The sequence below is a fragment of the Orbicella faveolata genome, unplaced genomic scaffold, assembly GCF_042242905.1.
Source record: "Orbicella faveolata isolate gen_17 unplaced genomic scaffold, um_ofav_v1 contig_35, whole genome shotgun sequence".
NCBI lineage: Eukaryota > Metazoa > Cnidaria > Anthozoa > Scleractinia > Merulinidae > Orbicella > Orbicella faveolata.
This window is the reverse complement of record NW_028301564.1, coordinates 29308155-29326831: the sequence shown is the minus strand read 5'-3', so window position 1 is coordinate 29326831 and position 18677 is coordinate 29308155. Positions and strand designations below refer to the sequence as shown.

The 18677-nt window shown below is 37.5% G+C and overlaps 2 protein-coding genes across 2 annotated transcripts; one reads left to right on the top strand and one right to left on the bottom strand.

Annotated features, from left to right (window-relative positions):
- Nucleotides 1–26: 26 nt before the first annotated feature.
- Nucleotides 27–7546, bottom strand: LOC110056533 (bactericidal permeability-increasing protein-like). Its single transcript, XM_020763037.2, has 7 exons — nucleotides 7212–7546; nucleotides 5347–5458; nucleotides 2862–2990; nucleotides 2317–2393; nucleotides 2140–2230; nucleotides 1174–1237; nucleotides 27–1024 (listed from the first exon to the last, which is right to left on the bottom strand). Exons 1-7 carry the CDS (start codon nucleotides 7357–7359, stop codon nucleotides 932–934), a joined length of 714 nt encoding a protein of 237 aa, XP_020618696.2. The 5' UTR covers nucleotides 7360–7546; the 3' UTR covers nucleotides 27–931.
- Nucleotides 7547–10456: 2910 nt separating this feature from the next.
- Nucleotides 10457–16965, top strand: LOC110056536 (DNA repair protein RAD51 homolog A). The gene is made up of 8 exons (XM_020763041.2): nucleotides 10457–10681; nucleotides 11317–11572; nucleotides 11927–12018; nucleotides 12566–12660; nucleotides 12900–13013; nucleotides 13364–13493; nucleotides 14517–14638; nucleotides 15931–16965. Exons 1-8 carry the CDS (start codon nucleotides 10598–10600, stop codon nucleotides 16052–16054), a joined length of 1017 nt encoding a protein of 338 aa, XP_020618700.2. The 5' UTR covers nucleotides 10457–10597; the 3' UTR covers nucleotides 16055–16965.
- The last annotated feature ends 1712 nt before the right edge of the window (nucleotides 16966–18677 follow it).

Here is an 18677-nt window from a genome sequence, read left to right as displayed (position 1 = left end):
CAAAAGTGAACATAAAATAAATGACATTTTAAAAAGATCACTGCATTTTTATTGGGTTTGTTATAAATAGATACATGAAATTTTTTTCAATGATGTGTTCTTAGACTTTTTTCATTATTATTTTTTGACAACTTTCTGATGCATTCTGCTTAATTTGATCAATGAAATTAATTTTCATCATAATTGTGATGGTGCAGTACACAGGCCAACAGTAAAAAATAATTTTAATTTCCAGCCTGGGGAGTGTTTTCATGTCACCTTAGAATTTTACGCGCCAATCTCCTGATTGTTCAAATCAAACTGACACCATCAGATGGTTGTCAAGATGTCAAAACTTTTTGATTGGCAGTAGTATGGTGCACAGGTGTTCAGAAAAATCCATACCTCCCATGACAGGTTTTCTGATTTGAACTTTCCACACAAATTCCTGGCCCTGCCCTCTTGGTATTTCCAGTGACCTTCAATATGGTGGGTTATGGGTATGGATATCGGAACTACAAAATACTGATGCTAACAATATTAAAGTAAGCTTTTGTTGAATTATTAATAATTATATAAAACTCTGACTACCGATGGTCAATTTCTTCATCCCTTTATAGAAAAAAACATAGTCAATTTTGATTTTGGGCCATACAGTCATTTTTACCCGAAGTTATTTTTTGTAATTCCCTGCTCTTTAACTTCTAGTTTTTTAATATCTGGCAAATTATTGCAAATAATATATTACTTCATTGTTTGATTAATTTTGATAATTAATTTATAAATTAACATGAACTGCTTTCAATCAGTACAACAAAAATTAGAATGCTGTATGACAGCAACAATTTCTTTGCAGATCAGATTGCTATAATTTTTAAGTACTTCCTACTTGTCTATGAATAACATTTTGTTTGAAGCAGTGCAGTTCCTTTTCCTTCCATCCCTCCAGTATTTAAGCTCCAGTAAATTTCTTCATTATTGAGGGGAAAGCATCCAAGGCCTTTGTGGCTTTAGCACTAATAAGGCTGATTGCAGTCTTGCAGATCTGGATTATACAATAAGACAAAAATTAAACTCATCTAAACTACATGGACACATAACAAAAGTATTGTTGATACTGACTTGTTTCCTGTATAAAAAAATATGTGTTATAAAAATATCTTTATAAATGCTAACATCACTATCAATGGCTACCTGGTCAGACAGTTGGTCTTTGAGACTTGCTGCCAATTCATCAGCAAACAAATTGTACAGCCAACTAAAAAGATAGCAATTTGTTCAGTAAAAACATATAACAGATTCTACAATCATTTAATTCATTCTGCTTTTATCAAAGTCTTGTACTGTATGAAGGACAAGAAAACGACTGAGAGCAAAACACAAGGTCTCCTTAAATCCTAGTTACCAAAAATGGAGAAAGGTGCAACTCCTAATATGTCCTTAAATACAGGGTTGTCACAAAATTTTTACATAATTGGCTTTATTTTTAGATTATAGAAGGTAATTGATTTGGATCATGTTTACTGTAGTTAGCGTCAGCCAACACTAGACCGATACATGTATTTTGACTGACACTCAGTCTACACATTGCCAATATACGGCCAATATATCGGTCTACAATTGGTCGAGTATTGGTCAATATGTCAGTCGTTTCTCAACCGATACCAAACCAACACTTGACCGTCACTTGACCGACACTCAACCAATACTCTACAGACACTTGACCAACTGTCAGCAGATATATTGGCCATGTATCAGTCAACACATTGCCGATTAAGGACGATACTTGGCCAAAGTATGGACCAAGCGGCAATTGATATATCAGTCAATGGCATTGACCGACACTACCTACAGTAAACATGATCTGCTGATTTTGTTATTTCTTTCTAAAGAATCACAAAAATACCCAAGCATATAGAAGCTGACCACGACTGTAAAGAAGGAATGCCAATTTCTGCCAGCGGTCAGCAACGTTCGACAACACTGCAAATTAATAATTTCCTTATGCACAAACGCGGTAGCCTATGAACCCTTATTTCCAGTAATTTGTTGTTCCACATTGTAAGAAACAATTGACCAAGATCTCCCTCTGTGTTCACAACCTACGCCTTGCCAGCAATGGGCCAAGATAACCCAAACACAAGTTTGTTTGACTATTACCTTGCACCTCCTTTAAACTTGACATGCACGGAGCCAATCTTCATCACACAGTCCTTGGCGCTGACTTTCCCCTGATTCTTTCCCAAATCACCTTCAAGAACAAAAATATTCATATCAAGTAAATCAGTACTACATTAATTAGTGAAGAATTAAGATCAGTGATTAATTAATACTAACCATCTACATAGAAAGCCATTCCAAGTGATAAATCTGTGATTGACAGGTCGCATGATCCTGAATCAGAGATGTGAGGCCTTCAAACAGGAAAAATAGTTTAAATTATTATTATCTGGCTTTTTGCTATAATTTATCAATTATTTAGGTTATAACAATTTGTTATGATTCTGCTTCATGACTTGTAATCACCCTTGGCTGTTCATTAGTGCAGTATGTACAATTTTGATTGTAAAATATTGCTTCAGGCAAGATCATGTGGTTCTAACCGATCAACATCAGAATTGCCAGCGTCTTGCAAGAGAAAAAGAGAAGAACCTCATCCCTAGAGCAATTTATAAGCAGATTACTATTAACATCTACATGATCTATCTTGTTCTGCCCAAATGTCTGCTAGTAGTCAAGATTGCTTATTTATTTAATACTGTCAAATCACTTCATTTTGGTACACAATGTCTGTAGCATATAATTTACTTTATTTATTATCTACATGTATGAGCATAAAAAAAGTCTCACTTAATAAATAATATATTGTCAGAAAAACAAACCAGGAACTCTCTTTGTAGTGCCAAACTGCTCCTATATTTCCAGAAGCTTTGTCAGCAGTAATCCGTAAGCCATGCTCAGGTAATAGAGACACATTGGATTTCCCAATGGCAACATTAGACAACTTGATCCTAACATAAAATACATTGAGTAATAACATTAAGTAACTGCAAAATGTTAACAATGTTAAGGACTGTACTAGTCTGTCAATGTGCAACAACTTAGTCTGTCTTAGTCTGTAGACCGTAGTCTGTAGACCGTAGTCTGTAGACCGTAGTCTGTAGTCCGTAGTCTGTAGTGTGCAGTGTGCAAAAACTTAATGCTAACGTAAAATTGTTACCTAGCATTCTTAACGCATACTTACAGAATTTAAAGCATGATTGCATGCATTGTAGGAGAGACTTGTTATGGTAATAATAAAATTGATTTTTTTTTAAGAATAGTGGAGCCCCAGGGTCTTATTTTGAGAGATGAAAGTGATATTTTCTAGTTTGATGAGAACAATTTGGTGGTGGCAATGATAGGGGAAGTTAGGAGGGAAGGAGAGGTGCAGGTTAGTTTTTAAATATTTGGATTCATAAGGATCCAACTGCCTGTTATATTATTTTTTTTTTTTTTTGAGTAACACCCCCAATACCACACCCTACACTAGACTGACTAGGTTCTCAAAGATACCAGACCAAAGCTGACATGGACTAATCTGTTCAAAATAAAAGAATAGCAAAAAAAAAAACTTCTGTCAGTACTAAAGACCTGTCAATTCCCCAGTTCTACTGGAGAGTATCCATGGAATGATGAACTCTCTTGTGGCAAATACGATTTTGTAAGCTGATTTCTTCTAGTAATCTAAACATTATGCTCAAAGAAATTCTCCAAGTTTTCTCTGAGATCCTCAGGTTAATTTGTTCAATAGACCTGTTTGTTTTGAAAGATTTCCTTGACTGTATGATTTTTGCGTTCAACGAAGTGGAACGCAAACCTAATTTTGACCTGTGGCTTTTCAGAGTTGGTTTCCCTGTGCACGGTTCTAGGCCGAAAAGAACCACATTCCTGTAAGGACACCAAAATGGCCACCCCACTTGATTTTTGCAGGGGCATGTCACAGCCAGTAAACTGGTACAGTTTAATGCTAAGACATGTGATAAGACATGTGGCGAACATGTGAGTATGTGAGCAGGCCATGTGCTCGTCTTTCCGATGGATCTTTTTTTGACTTCTTTCCATTCAGTCGCCGTACGCCTTGCTATTATGTGCTTTCAGCGTTAGATTTTGGCGAATTTAACCGCTTCGACGGCAGCATTTATCGTAATCTGAGGGAATTGTCCTTGTTTATTAACACGACTTGGCTTTGGGATGATAACCGTGGGAACAGCTACATTTGGATTGCATTTGTTGATTAGTTCCAGTCGCGACAGATAGCTCAGTCTTTATCCGGTCGAAATATTATTGTTTGGAATCGGTGGAAAAGTACTCTGAAGGCAAGATCCATAAGACTACTTTATTCATAAGGGAAATACTCGAATTAGTCGCGAAACGAGCACGCGACTGCAAATACTAGCTTAGAATGATGTAAGTAATTTAAATATTCTATGAAACTTGAGAGACTACAGAAACTGGCAGCTTCACGCAACGTATCAACAAATCGTGACCTCTTCACCAGCACGGACTTTGACACTATGCATATCTGACAGTAAAACCTCGGTTGCTGCTGAAAAATGTTGATTTTAGCAATAGACAAAGGTTGAAAGTCAGCTAGTGAAATCATTTATTTACAATATATAATTATATATTTAAGTGAGAGCATCGAACGCACTCTCATAATCTCTGATTACTACTAGTTTTTACCTAGAAATGGTCAAGAGCTATATCATTACTGTTGCTAGCAGATGTGCAAATTACCTGACAATACTGTATGTTAAATATGCCTTCAGTAGTATTACACCTGCTTTCAGTGTTACGTGCATAGGCCACATCTTTGACCATCTTTCGACATGCCATCTCTTGACATGCTATGTAACCTGGCCTACATATACGTCAAAACTGTAAGCACAACGGCCTTCTTTATGGTTGAACCCAATTTTTAGTCATGAAAGATGGGTTTATTTGACACCAGAATAAGGCTAGGAGTATCAAGAAGTCACTCTGTGAGAAAGAAATTGACTATTTTGAATGTTTACATATTTTGCATATTAAAAATGGTAGGGACCTAATTCTACCGGAAGTCACATTGAGAGCCAATTGACTACACTCGAATTGTTTGATTTATCCCATAAATCAGGAAACATACAAAGTCCACAATCTTCTTCAGCCATTAAATTTTGAGGTCAGTTGTTATCATTTATTTGCCATTTTGTCCGCTAATAACTGGAAACAATGGCTAATTTCACAGTAAAACGGTCTTTCAGCCATTTACATAGCATGTTAAGAGGGATGGTTGAAAGATGTCGCCTATGCATGTAACACTGAAAGCGGGTGTAAATCACTTACTTGTTTAGATCATACTGCACATCTCCCAGTGGAGTCTTGATTGTTCCTGAAACACTGGGCACTGGCAAGTCATTGAGCTCCCTGGACACAAATGGAAGTATAATGTGCTGAACTGATGAAGGCAGAAAAAAAATTAAGCGATAATAAGTATGACAGATATGTTGGCTTAATCATTAAGACACTAACCAGCAATAAAAACATACTGTAAAATCCCACATTAAAGCCCCTCAGTTATAAGGCTCCCCAGTTGTAGGCCCCCTGGATTATATGCCCTTCTATTTGCTAACAAAGATATTACTCCAGATATAAGCCCCCCGAATTTAAGCCCATCTTATTTATAAGTGCATTCCTTTTGCGTTTTATAGATGTATTACAAATGTCATAGCTCTAAATGTAATGGTATGTTAGCTTTAATTCATTTCTCAGATAAATTTTATCTTGTCGCTGCAAAACATATAAGAAGAATTTCTGGTTATATGCCTCCTAGACATAAGCCCCTTCTCTTCCCCCCACCCCCCCCCCCCCCCCCCACCCGATGTTTATAAGCCCACCCAAAACCCCTTATGAACTTTTATAAGCCCAGAGCTTTAACATGGGATTTTACAGTACTTGAAAATAATAGTTGAGGCTAAATATCATAATTTAACTGTAACATTACTATAATATATAATAACAAATACACACGTTTACCAATAATGGTCTAAATTTCTTGTTTCCTTGACCTCCTACAAGCAATTAATATCACAAACCAGAGTACTTTGAATAGTAGCACATAGTCTAATGGGCTTGGATCCCACAGAATCTCAAAAGTTTTTTTTCTAAAAGCAAAACTAATAATTTTTAAAAGTTTTGGGCCACATTGCCGGTTAATTTGAAATAAGAGTCTAAGCATCTCACAAAATCTTGGATTTTACTTACCTGGCAAACTACCTCAAGTATCAAAATAATGATTCTCTGTTCAATGAATTTTTCAAGAAATATGTTGTTTCTTCTTTGGCTAGGATTTTACAAATTGTTGCCAGTTTAAGGCCACTGTGTTCTGATACTGTGTTGGAAAAATATAGTAATAATTAAGTTTTACCCACCCTGGGTGCCAGAGGGTTTTTTCTTTCGTAGCAAAGTGATCGTGGCTTCGCCACTCACAATCACCGCTTTGCTACGAAAAAAAACACCCCCTGGCACCCAGGGTAAGTTTTAACAGGTTTGAGTGAAAAACACTTTTGGATATAAAAAATTCTGATTGAGCTCATTTCTTAAGTATTTCAAGAAAAGTTTTAGTTTTCTTCTGGGAGAAGCTTCCAGTCCACCTCTCAAAATTAATGTTATTTTATCATTATGCCTCAACTGAAGAATGGTTCCATCTGATCAAGGAAAGTACAGTTCTTATCCTAAAATTAAATTGAAACACTGACTCGGACTAGATGCTGTTCAACAGAAACATAAAAACAAGGTGACTAATTAACTACCTGCTGAGAATTAACAAGCCACCCAGTGAGTTCTACATTCAACATTCCCTCAAAATTAACTGTATAAATAAATACATGTAGCTTAGCTAGTTTAGAGCTCCCTAAAGAGGCACACCGCTGCACGAAAAATGACCAAATTAACTTGTCTTTATATCACACACACCTAGGCCTCTGGGTGCATTACAACGCAAGCTAAAAACATTATAACCCACCGAATGGACTTACAAAAAACGATTTAGATCAGTGATTGGGAAGTATCTCTTCTACATGTAAGTAAGCATAAAATAAGCCACCGTAGCTTACCCTCTGTAATCACATAACTGGCTTACACCAGCCCGTAACGTCAAGCTTAGACAGATAGACAGCGTAAAAAGCAAACGTCTCAGTTTAATTACGTACCGTAGTCCGACGCCCTTTGTGTTATTTCTCTTTTCCATTCAGGAGCCAAGTTCAAATTAACGACGACCGATTTACCCGTTGAATATTCAACCCACAAAAGAGCAAACAAAGACAACAGGAGCATTCGTTTGATCTTGTTTTCGGCCATATTTGCCGTTCGAACAAATGTAATTTCCACTTCAAGATCACGTCATGTTACCGACAGTTTGCTAGGAAGCTTTTCAGCTTGAAGGGTTCATCAAAAATGCATTTTATAAACATTTTCATAGTGGTTGAACATATCTGACGGGTACCTGATCCGGCCATCTTGGTTTCACATTCTCGTCCCCATAGCCCTTTTCGCTTCTCTTAGCCGGCAGGGCCTTGGCACGAGAATCGATTCTCGTGCCAAGGCTCCGCCGGCTATGAGAAGCGAAAAGGGCTATGGGGACGAGAATGAGCACTTTCTCTGTCAAGAAAGTAAATAAAAGAGAAGTAACCACGGTCATTTTGGATGATAAACGACAACTGTAACGGAAAGCGCGTTAGTCTGGACACAGGAAGCGCACAATCTTGTTGAGTAGGATGAGAGCAAATAAAGGAATAAGAGTCTATAATGATATCGATGAACTAGCTACTTAGTGGAAGTGAAGTGTTGCCCCATGTTGAAAGATGGTGGGAGTGAGACGTGAAGAAAAGCCGAGAGTGATTTTACTGAACCCGTGAAACAGAAACTACTTGTTAGTGTGTAAAATTGTCTGCTAATTGCTGGTTTTCAGTGTCACGCCATTCCAAATAGATCAAAATAAAAATCAAAGCAGTTCAATAAATTAACTCCAAAATCTGGGAAATGAAAGAAAGTAAATATGAAAGACTCTCGCCAAGACTCTGGTCAGAGCAATTTTTTTTTATGCAAGATATGCGGAGAAATTTTTTACCCAAATTTATAGAGATTTGTATGGAGACGCCATGCTGGTGCCCATCCATATGGGCACCAACAGTTTTGCTACAAAAGCATGAATTTATTCCTCGAGGAACTCTAAAACATTAAAATAATACTTTTTCTAAGACACGAACTGTTCAGATAGCCAAATTCTCCGAAATAAGTCACTTTTTTAACCATCATGACGCCGTCATGTAAATGCCACGTCATGCAAAAGCTTCGAAATTCAAGCGTAGTGTATCACAAAACCAAGAACCAATTCGGAGCGAAAATTTGTATGAATATTAGTTTTCAGCTGCTCTTATACATCATTGAAGTAAAATCTCAGGAAGATCAATAGTTTTGTAGTTTGAATTTTAGTGGCGTCAGGTGAAAGCCAGCTATTAGTATTAGTGCGTGGAATACAAAAACGAAGACTAGAAAACAAAAATTCAGTTTCAATTTAAAAGGCTATGGGGCTGTTCATTTGCGGTGTCGGCTCCAACTGTGTGGAACATACTTCCAAAAGATATTGAAGACTCGTCTTCTACGAACATTTTTAAAAGCAAACTGAAAATGTGGCTTTTTAAGGAAGCATTTTTAAGTTGAAGTTTTTAATTATATATCTTTTTAAATTTTTATAAGTATTTGACATTTTCTTAATTTTACGAACTGTGTGGAACATTCTTCCAAAAGATATTAAAGACTCGTCTTTTACGAACATTTTTGAAAGCAAACTGAAAACGTGGCTTTTTAAAAAAAGCATTTTTAAGTTGAAGTTTTTAATTATATATCTTTTTAAATTTTTGTCTGTATTTGACATTTTCTTAATTTTTTATAGCAGGTATTTGTTTATAGATTTAATTTCTTGTAAAGTGCCATTGAACCATTGTGAAATGGTGTTATGAAAATTTTCATATTATTATTAATCACAGCAATCACAATTTCCTCAAATATGATTGATGCATAAACTGGTGTATTTTGCTCTAATTAATCTGCAAAGTTGTAATCGGACAGTGTAATCGGACAGTTGGCTGTGATCGGACACCTGTAATCGGACAATTATTTTAAGTCCTCTCCACTAAATCCACTAATCACAACATTGATTACAGAGGAGGTTTAGTTTCCGGTGACTGTTTTTAAAGAAACTTAACAGCCATTTTGCAAGCTATTCCCATATTCTTAATTATGATATTTCTCTCGTATGATTACAGACCAAACTGGACTCCACTCAGTCCTGTTGCCATTATTAATAAAAAGAATAGATAATTGACCTTTGTCTCCTGGTATCATCTCTTGCGCTAACATGTCCTGCAAAACACTGTAGCGTTAAAACCTAGGTCTTTTGGCCAAAAATTTGCCTGATTTACACACAATTTGACAAATTATCTGTAAACCAGAAAAATTGCACTTTGTATCCATTTCAAAATTCACTTTTACTTTTTTCGAATTTCGTAAGGGAAATTCATTTTATTTTTCAGTTTAAACTGTGTTTCCATTTTAGCTTAACTTTCAAGTTAAATTTATTTTATGCTTTCATACACTATGAGCTTTCAAATGACATTTTAAATTCCCTGGATTTTCAATTTCGTTATTTATTATCAGTTTCCTTTTAAGTCTTAACTACAAAAGGAATTCGAATTATTATTGGATGAGATCGGGCACGCGTGCATATTTGTGATGAAGACTAGATCTTTGCTTCTCGACGCCCATGCATAATAAAACAGCTTTACACTTAAACTATTCCCTCTTGGCAATAAACCCGAATAAAATTCTTTTCAGGTGCGAGCTTTCTAACAAGTTTCTCTTTTCTCACAGTATGTGAGTATTAACTAGCTCGGAAAAAATTTGAAGTGTCGCGAGTAGGTCGTTCGCTTAGTATGCAGAGAGTACGCAAATTAATCTGGCTCAAAGAAACGGCACTCTTTGGAATCGCTTATTTTTTCTAAAGGTAAATATAATAATTTGGATAAGAAAGAATCAGCAATTACAGAGAAATTCAATTAAATCTTCTGACTCCCGTACGAATAGCCACTGTGTTCCCCAAAACGAGCGTTGCAAAGCGTTCATGTCAAGTGTCAAGTCAAACAAACCTTGCAGTAGACGACAGCAGCTACAGTGTAGCGACCTAGTTAAACAGATATATCAAGGTTACCCTCAGTTTACCGTAAACTAAACATAAGCAACAAATTTGGTCAAAAGTACGATAAATTACTTGGTTTTTAAAATATCCCGCGCCTTCAGCAACATCTTTTCTGCTACCCAGAGTGCCCCGCGTGAATGCGTGCTCAGTCTCCTTTGTCAGCGGTTTGCTTCAAGGAAAATAGGCACACTTTGTTTCTTTTTTACATGACGCAAATTTTCATTCCCGCTCTGGTTCAAAAACTTTTTGCGCCAGTTCCGATCTGGCGTTGCCCGTTTACAAATCTTGAATTTGCTTGTATTTTTAGCTCTCGGCCTGCTGTATTATAATTTCTGGTGGAAAATGCAGCAGGAAAGGCAAGGGGAAATTGAACATGAGGTCTCGATGGAAGAAAATGCTGGACCATTGCTTATCAACAAACTCGAGGTACAACGACAATAATGAGCTTTTCGAAGAGTAGCTTATTTAAAGTCTATACTCCCAGATGTCGGGACCAATAACCTTCCAGTTAATGACCTAAGTTTACCTTAATCCGTTGATAAATCAGTCGTTAAATAAAATTTTCTGCTATTCGAGATTTTAGCTTAAAGGATTAGGTTATGTAAGACCTGCATGCATAAATTTGCATCAAGGTTAGCTCCCTTTTATAACTTAAGACAAGCTTAATGATGTTTCAAAGTGTTGTTCTTTCTGACACCAAACTCAGTTCTCCAAACGTTACTTAACCATTTTTATATTTCCTTGTTTTGGAGTAGTGGCTAATGCGAACCTTTAATTGCTATTAAATTATGGCATGTGTACCGAAGGCCAAAATCAAACCATCATGTAATCACTTATCATAAGTTATAAGTGACTGCATGTGGATACGTTGCTACCTAGGTACGTAAATACATCTGATATCTGGCCAACTAGTTAGGCAGACCCATGCAAATGGACACAATTAATTAAACATATTTTCACCAGTAAGTACATGAAATTTACCTGTCTGCTCAAAAGCAAGATGAATCGTTTATACCAAAAAATGTAATGTCTTGGCAACTTTCAAAATTACTTCATTTAAGGAGCATGGAATCAGTGCAAATGATGTCAAAAAGCTACAAGAAGCTGGATTTCACACCATTGAATCAGTAGCATACACACCAAAAAAAGCCCTGCTTGCTATCAAAGGAATAAGTGAAGCTAAAGCTGAGAAAGTGCTCAATGAAGCTTCTAAACTGGTGCCTATGGGGTTCACAACTGCAACGGAATTCCACCAACGGAGATCAGAGCTTGTATATATCACTACAGGCTCAAAGGAGCTGGATAAACTAATGCAGGGTATGCCTCATACAAGAGTGTTATTTCTTACTTATAGCGATTAAGTAATTAGCTAAGCAACATGAAAATGTGTGGCAGCATGCCTAAACTTGTCTGTCTCACCTTGTATGTTCTGTTCTTCTCGCAGATTGTTCAATCATAGATAATTATAGGATACGTGATACTGATGATGTAATTTGATGGAGAATCTTGTAATGTCTCTGATGAGTTACATTGTTGTATTGTGATAACATTTTAGCACTCCTTTTTTCTTATTAATTTCCACTAATCACTTCAAAACCTTCAGGAGCTTGAAGTGAAACCATCAAATGAATTGAATTTAAGCTACAGAGCCTGTATTTCTTTGCTCTGCAGGTGGCATTGAGACTGGAAGTATCACAGAAATGTTTGGAGAATTCCGCACTGGAAAAACACAGCTCTGCCACACCATGGCAGTAACATGCCAGGTAATAACTCCTCCATCCTACATGTAAGTTCAGTTTATCTGCTGACACATCAAGATTGTGTTCCCAAATTAGGCACTTTAAAATTCTTATTTAAATGGCAAATGATGAAAAATTTAAATAAAATCAACCTTTTAATTCTTACAAAGTAGTGTGCTTTATTAATTATCAAGCCAACAGTGTTCCCAGGGACTCTCATCTTCCTGGCCTTTGGGAAGGTGGGAAGATGAGAGATCCTGGGAACGAGGTTGCTATCAAGCATCACCCAGGTGACTATTCCCTCATGAAGTTGATGTCTAATGACTCATACCTTTTTGTTCAAACCAGCTAAACATGCTTACTTTTAGAAAAAAAAATGAGAAATAGGCAGCAGAAGTGTTTATCAAGGCAGTACTATGTCCCCTACACTAAAGAAATCATCTACTTGTAGGTCTGCCTGAAAATAATAATTCTTTGGCATTAAACTACCGGTGCCATCTGATCACATTATGCAGCCTCTGTAGTAAGTTTAAATGGATAGTACGTCATGTTGTGTACTTTCATCCTGTAGCTTCCAATTGACCATGGAGGGGCAGAAGGTAAATGTCTATACATTGACACAGAAGGCACATTTAGACCAGAGAGACTTCTGGCAGTAGCTGAAAGGTATGGTTGGTCATAATTCACAAGAAAAAACATAAGATTGTAAACATTATCATGATGAATTGTTGTTCACTGTTGAGACTGGCAGAACAGAAAGATGCAACCAGGGTGATGAATTTGAAGACTAAAATTTAGACAGTCTTTAATAACTACTGCCCAACAGATCATAATTCATTATTTTGTGTAAAACAAAATTAATATTTGTCCATTTTATCCCTAATTCTTATTTTGAACTGATGTAGATATGGGCTAGCAGGACAAGAGGTTCTTGACAATGTGGCTTATGCCAGGGCCTACAATTCTGACCATCAGTCACAGCTCTTACTGCAAGCATCTGCCATGATGGCTGAGTCAAGGTACATGTATCGCTCTACAGCAAAACATCGTGAATTCATTATACAATTTGTTGTTGTCTACCAAAGCAAGAGAACTGGGATGTACATGTGGTCAAGAGTCACTACTGGCTTATTAATCCAGCTGGATGAGAGCTTATCATTGGATCAAATTTCACCAGAAAACATTGACCTGAGTTAGTTTTGAAGAGGCCTTGCTAATTAAAAGCTGGGCAAGCTAGCTTGTTGATGAGCGCACATAGTTCCGGAACAAAAGTCTGTTACTTAAGGTAGATAAGATTAATGCCTAGTGGCTAATACAAATTGTTGTTAAGATTAACCATTCTGGTTATTCATTATTTCTTTTGCTTCAGATATGCTCTAATGATTGTCGACAGTGCCACAGCTTTATATCGGACTGACTACTCAGGACGTGGAGAATTAGCCAATCGCCAAATGCACTTAGCAAGATTCCTGAGAACTCTTCTCAAACTTGCAGATGAGGTTAGAAAAACTTTAGAGTAATGTACAGCAGATACACTTGGGAATGTGTGTAGCAATTGAAAAGAGCTTCATGACAAAAAACTGTCAGACTTCAGGAACTACATGCAGGGTCTCGTCCTTATACTTACTTGTAGATCAGGACAAACTTTGGGAAAGGGAGAAGATGTTGTTCAGGCCAGAGAGTACAAAGTCAAATACTTATCATAATACCTGCAGCATCCATAAACCATCAAGAAACAAACAAACAAGAAACTTTAGTCTGATTGTACATTTTAGGCTGTTTGAGCCTAGTTGCTCATGAGGCTTTATAGCTGTTTTATCTCTGGCTTGTATAACATGAAGCACCAAGGCTGATTCTCCTCCCCAGATAGGATGGATCATGTGTTAATAAAAGCATCTGCGGTCGAGTGTCAATCGATACCCTTGATCGACCCTTGATCAACATCTTGATTAATCCTCGATTGACACTAGACCGATACTCGATTGGCATCTCGATCTACACTCAGTTGACATCTCAATCAATCCTTGATCGACACTAGACTGACACTTGATCAACATCTCGATCAATACTCAATTGACACCCGCTCTACAGTTGGCTGAGTTTCGACTGACTCATTTATTGATCAACACTCGATGGTCAGTGTGTGCTTAAATTAATTGACTCTTGACCGACTGTCTACTGAGATGTCGATCAAGTGTTGACTAAGTATTGACCGAGATGCTGATCGAGTGTTGATTGAGATGTCGATTGAGGTTTGATTGAGGGTATCAACTGATACTTGACGGTAGATGCCTTTAGTATGCATGATGCAATAGGATGCTAGTCCAGTGCACAGGGTTTGACTCTTGAAAGGGTAACCCATTTACAATTATACCCCTAGGAGGGGAGTCATATGTGCTGTGAGTGTGAAGTGCCTTGGCCAAGAACACAATTACATGTATATAAATATTGGCACTGGTACATTTTCCAAGCCTTTGATGGTATAGTGATAGAGGTTGTAATTTGGTCACTTTTCCATTCAGTTTGGTGTAGCTATTGTCATTACAAACCAAGTCGTAGCTCAAGTGGATGGTGCTTCCATGTTCCAAGCTGATCCCAAAAAACCAATAGGTGGAAACATCATGGCTCATGCATCAACAACAAGGTACATGTTCCTAATTTCACTATTTATCTCCATCGCAGTTAATTTTGAGTAATTAAAAAGTTGACCACTTTATTTTTATTGCAGGAATGCATGTATTTACACTTGTCTTAAACAAAATCATGCAGCTGTTCAAAAACATGCACAACCTATTGCACTCTGAACAGAAGAGCAACCATCAAATAACCAAAATAGCTGTTTTCGTAGTTATCAGTTTTTTGACATGCAAACAAGGTGGAAGGGTCAAGTCTAGATCTGCTTTGTACTGACCCTTTCACCTTGTTTGTTTGCGTTTCTAAACAAAAGAACATTTGACTGCAGGTTCAACTGCAATGACAGCTATTTTACCCACTTGATTCAAACACATTTATAATTTCCATCCTGGAGGCAAAGTTGTGCAATGCAGCTGGCTGTTGAAGAAAGGTGATTGTTAGTGAAGGGTTCCTGTTACTGGTCTCTGGATGTGAGGTCTACATACTAAATAAGTAAACCAAAGGAACAGAACTGGCATAATATTAATCATTCAATAATTAGTCAATGGTGGTCCTTGCCTAGTTTCTCAGCTTCATTAGTCAGCCTCATTTTAAAATTGATCATTCACCCCAGGGTTACGCTCTAGAGGTGCTGGCATCCGTACTCAAGTGTCAATCAATAACCTCGATCAATACTCTCGATTGACACTCAATTAACACTCCAGCGACACTTCATCAACACCTTGGTTGACGCTCCATCGACACTCCATCAACCTCTTGGCAGACAGTTGGTTGAGTCAACTAATTTTTGATCGATGCATGTGAGTGGGTCGACACTTAGCCAACTATTGACTCACTGTTGATTGAGTGTAGACAGAGCATCAATCGCGATGTCGACTGAGTACCGATCAAGATGTCGATTGAGGGTATCAATTGAGAGTAAACGTGTAGATGGACACTTGACCACAGGTATCTTTAGTACCCATGATCCGAGGTGCCTGGGTGCCACAGGTGACTAACTTTTGCCTTTGGGCGACTGGAAAAACTTACTTTTTTCTTAATTATAAGCTTTAGTGCTGGACACCCAGGATTTCACAGTTAGGAACCTTTAAGCTCCTGATAATTTTTCTTAGCCCACAACCTTGCACTCTTTGGTGACATCACCAATTGAATAAGAAAATTAAAGATCTAGGCTTGGGCAAAAGGCAAGCATCAGAACCTGCATGTTAAAGTCACGGTTCTACTGATTGCCAGCTCAGGGTTCCACAAGGAACAGGTTTTATGTGTGGAAACAATTCTTAAACTGCTTTTCATTCTCTCCAGATTGTATTTGAGGAAAGGAAGAGGGGAGACAAGAATTTGCAAGATTTACGACTCGCCATGTTTGCCTGAGGCTGAAGCCATGTTTGCCATTAATGCAGATGGTGTTGGAGATGCCAAGGACTAAAAGATGCAAAGTGCACAATGGCATCTATTTGTTCAGTGGACATAAACTCCTGACTTGTACTGTAATTTGAAATACTTCTAGTTGTCTTAATTTCAACCTGTAAATACACAGCCATCTCATGTTGCATGCAAAATCCTTGTGTATCACACAGCTTCAAACAAAAGCATAAAAATCAACAGAAGGACAGAAGGTGGACAAGTATTTTTGTCATGAACTCAAGGAAGATTTACATGAATAGTTTGATATATTATTAATTGAATGAAAGAACTGCATTTTGATGTAACAGAATTTGAGAGGATTCGTGCAAGCATGCAAATATTGTAAAAAGGAACCTTAAAGATTATAATTCATTCATTTTCCAAATTACTTTGATTTTGATTAAGGCATCAAACAAATTGCTTATTCAGTGTGCCTCAGTTAGTTTCTAAACTTGCTGTAGGTCAGATTTTTTAATTAATGTAAAGAGCCACATAATTTTGAAAAAGACCCACTTAGAGTCATAGTCCAACAATAGGCAATAAAACGTACATGTGTTTAGAAGCAAAGTTATGCATGACAACATTTTTATTCTCCTAGAGGAAAAATTTGACATTGACTGCTAACCATTAAAATGAAAATGATGTCATGTCTTTTGTGATAATAAATTATATTCTTTATTGAAACAAAGAGGATGGACATAATTGACCTGCATTGTTGGATTCATCAATGCGTCAAATATTGGTTATTTTCCGCTAAATGTCATGACATGTGACATGACCTGTCAGAAGAACCAAATCTACCTCTAAATATGAAGGATGTTGTAACCTTAATATTATTGTGTGCTAAATTTGGTTCCATTGTCATTTATGTCTTCAGATATATAACTAATAATGTTACTCTCAGAAGTAAAAGTTTTTGACCCATGCCTTAAACTGCTTGAGTTATACACATGCTGATTTTGCCTCAATAATATATAGCTTTAGCCACACCTGAGGGAGGCGCGGTGGCCTCATGGTTAGTGTGCTCGTCTCCGGATCAAGCGGTCCGGGTTCGAGCCCTGGCCGGGGACATTGTGTTGTGTTCTTGGGCAAGACACTTTACTCTCACAGAGCCTCTCTCCACCCAGGTGTATAAATGGGTACCAGCGAACTTAATGCTGAGGGTAACTCTGCAATGGACTAGCATCCCATCCAGGGGGGAGTAGAAATACTCCTAGTCGCTTCATGCTACAGAAACCGGGATAAGCTCTGGCGTGATGGGCCAGTTAACTCGCATGCAGACTTTACATTTACCTTTTTTAGCCACACCTGATTGCAATAAGTCAAGCATAGAGGAAAAAAAAAATTGTTTTTCTTTGATCACGAACTCGAAAAATGATCAATTCTTAGCATGTAATTGTTCAGCATGTAGCTTCACTATTTTTTTCAGTTCAAAACTTAACAATGACTTTCTAAGAGAGGTTTGTGCAAGGAATGTCTCGGAAAAATCAGAAAAGGAACAATGTGCCAGCAATTAATTCGCACAGAAATTTTGCCTTTGCACATACTCCCTCCTTCTCCCTCAGAGTAATAACCTGACTTGAGCCTGCAATCCAATCAGAAAACCAGTATCTGGGCAGTGGGCAACTTTAAAATTACACCTCAGTTAGCTCTAAACCTGAGCCCTCGATATGGCGGATACCTTGTTTTGACAGATGTCAGTTTACCATAACATGGATGTCCAGTAGCAAAGATGTACCTATGGTAATGGTGCTTCCCTCTTATTTTTCAAGGTATTAGGCTTGGCATACTGACAGTCATGTGACAACCAGAATTTTTGAGATCAATGGGTTACCAAATTTTCTACTGGTATGGGGCTCCGCTCACGTGCCTTCGGCCCACAGGAACTCCGCTAGGATTTGCGAATTTGTGGCTAGAATGACAGGGGCTGGAATTTCTTCAAGTCCTTCCCAGTTGTAGTAGCTCCTCTTAGCGATCCACACCAGCGTTTTTGTTGTTGCGCCACAAATAACTAAGGTCTTCAACATTAAATCCATTGTTGAATAGTTAATGCACAGCTAACACAATCATAAGAGAAGAACCAAAGAGCTTCATCCAGGGTTGGTATGGGTCCTGGAAAAACTGGAAAGTCCTGCAATTTTGTTTTGGCATTTTCCAGGACTGGAAAGTCCTGGGAAAAGGCTACTGGTCCTGGAAAGTTCTGGAAATCTGTTAAAATCAAGTAAAAAATATGAGATGTATGGCAGACAGTAAGAATAATTAACATCGAGATCTAGAGAGTGAAAGAGTAAATGTAAATTTTATAGTCGTGGAAAAATCAATCTGAGTCCAGTAAATTTGTTGCTGAAAAAGGGTACGAACCCATCATCTCTCGTGGAAGTTTGAGCCAATGTCAGCAGAGCTGAACAAAACGCGAGGTTGTGTGACGAAAGTAAGAACCAACGAAAAAACCACTGTGCGCAGACCTGAATTGCGAAATGAATGGTCTTGAGACCAACTAAAAGAAGCTTGAAATTCGTTTTTTCAAGTCTGTATTCAATACTGTGGGCTCGATTTGATTCATGCATACAATGTAATTCTTAAATTGCTTCAAGATTTTGTTCTTAAGCAATGACAACGGCGAGGGTGGGGCACTTATTGGAAAG

What these genes read in the sequence shown, in the direction of transcription:
- LOC110056533 (XM_020763037.2), bottom strand. Translation starts at nt 7,359, where the DNA reads ATGGCCGAAAACAAGATCAAACGAATGCTCCTGTTGTCTTTGTTTGCT. An exon ending in ACAAAGGGCGTCGGACTACG is followed by an intron (nt 5,459 to 7,211) that starts GTACGTAATTAA and finishes TGCCTTCATCAG; the next exon opens with TTCAGCACATTATACTTCCA. An exon ending in CACTACAAAGAGAGTTCCTG is followed by an intron (nt 2,394 to 2,861) that starts GTTTGTTTTTCT and finishes TCCTGTTTGAAG; the next exon opens with GCCTCACATCTCTGATTCAG.
- LOC110056536 (XM_020763041.2), top strand. Translation starts at nt 10,598, where the DNA reads ATGCAGCAGGAAAGGCAAGGGGAAATTGAACATGAGGTCTCGATGGAA. An exon ending in TTCTCAAACTTGCAGATGAG is followed by an intron (nt 13,494 to 14,516) that starts GTTAGAAAAACT and finishes TTTTCCATTCAG; the next exon opens with TTTGGTGTAGCTATTGTCAT. An exon ending in GCTCATGCATCAACAACAAG is followed by an intron (nt 14,639 to 15,930) that starts GTACATGTTCCT and finishes CATTCTCTCCAG; the next exon opens with ATTGTATTTGAGGAAAGGAA.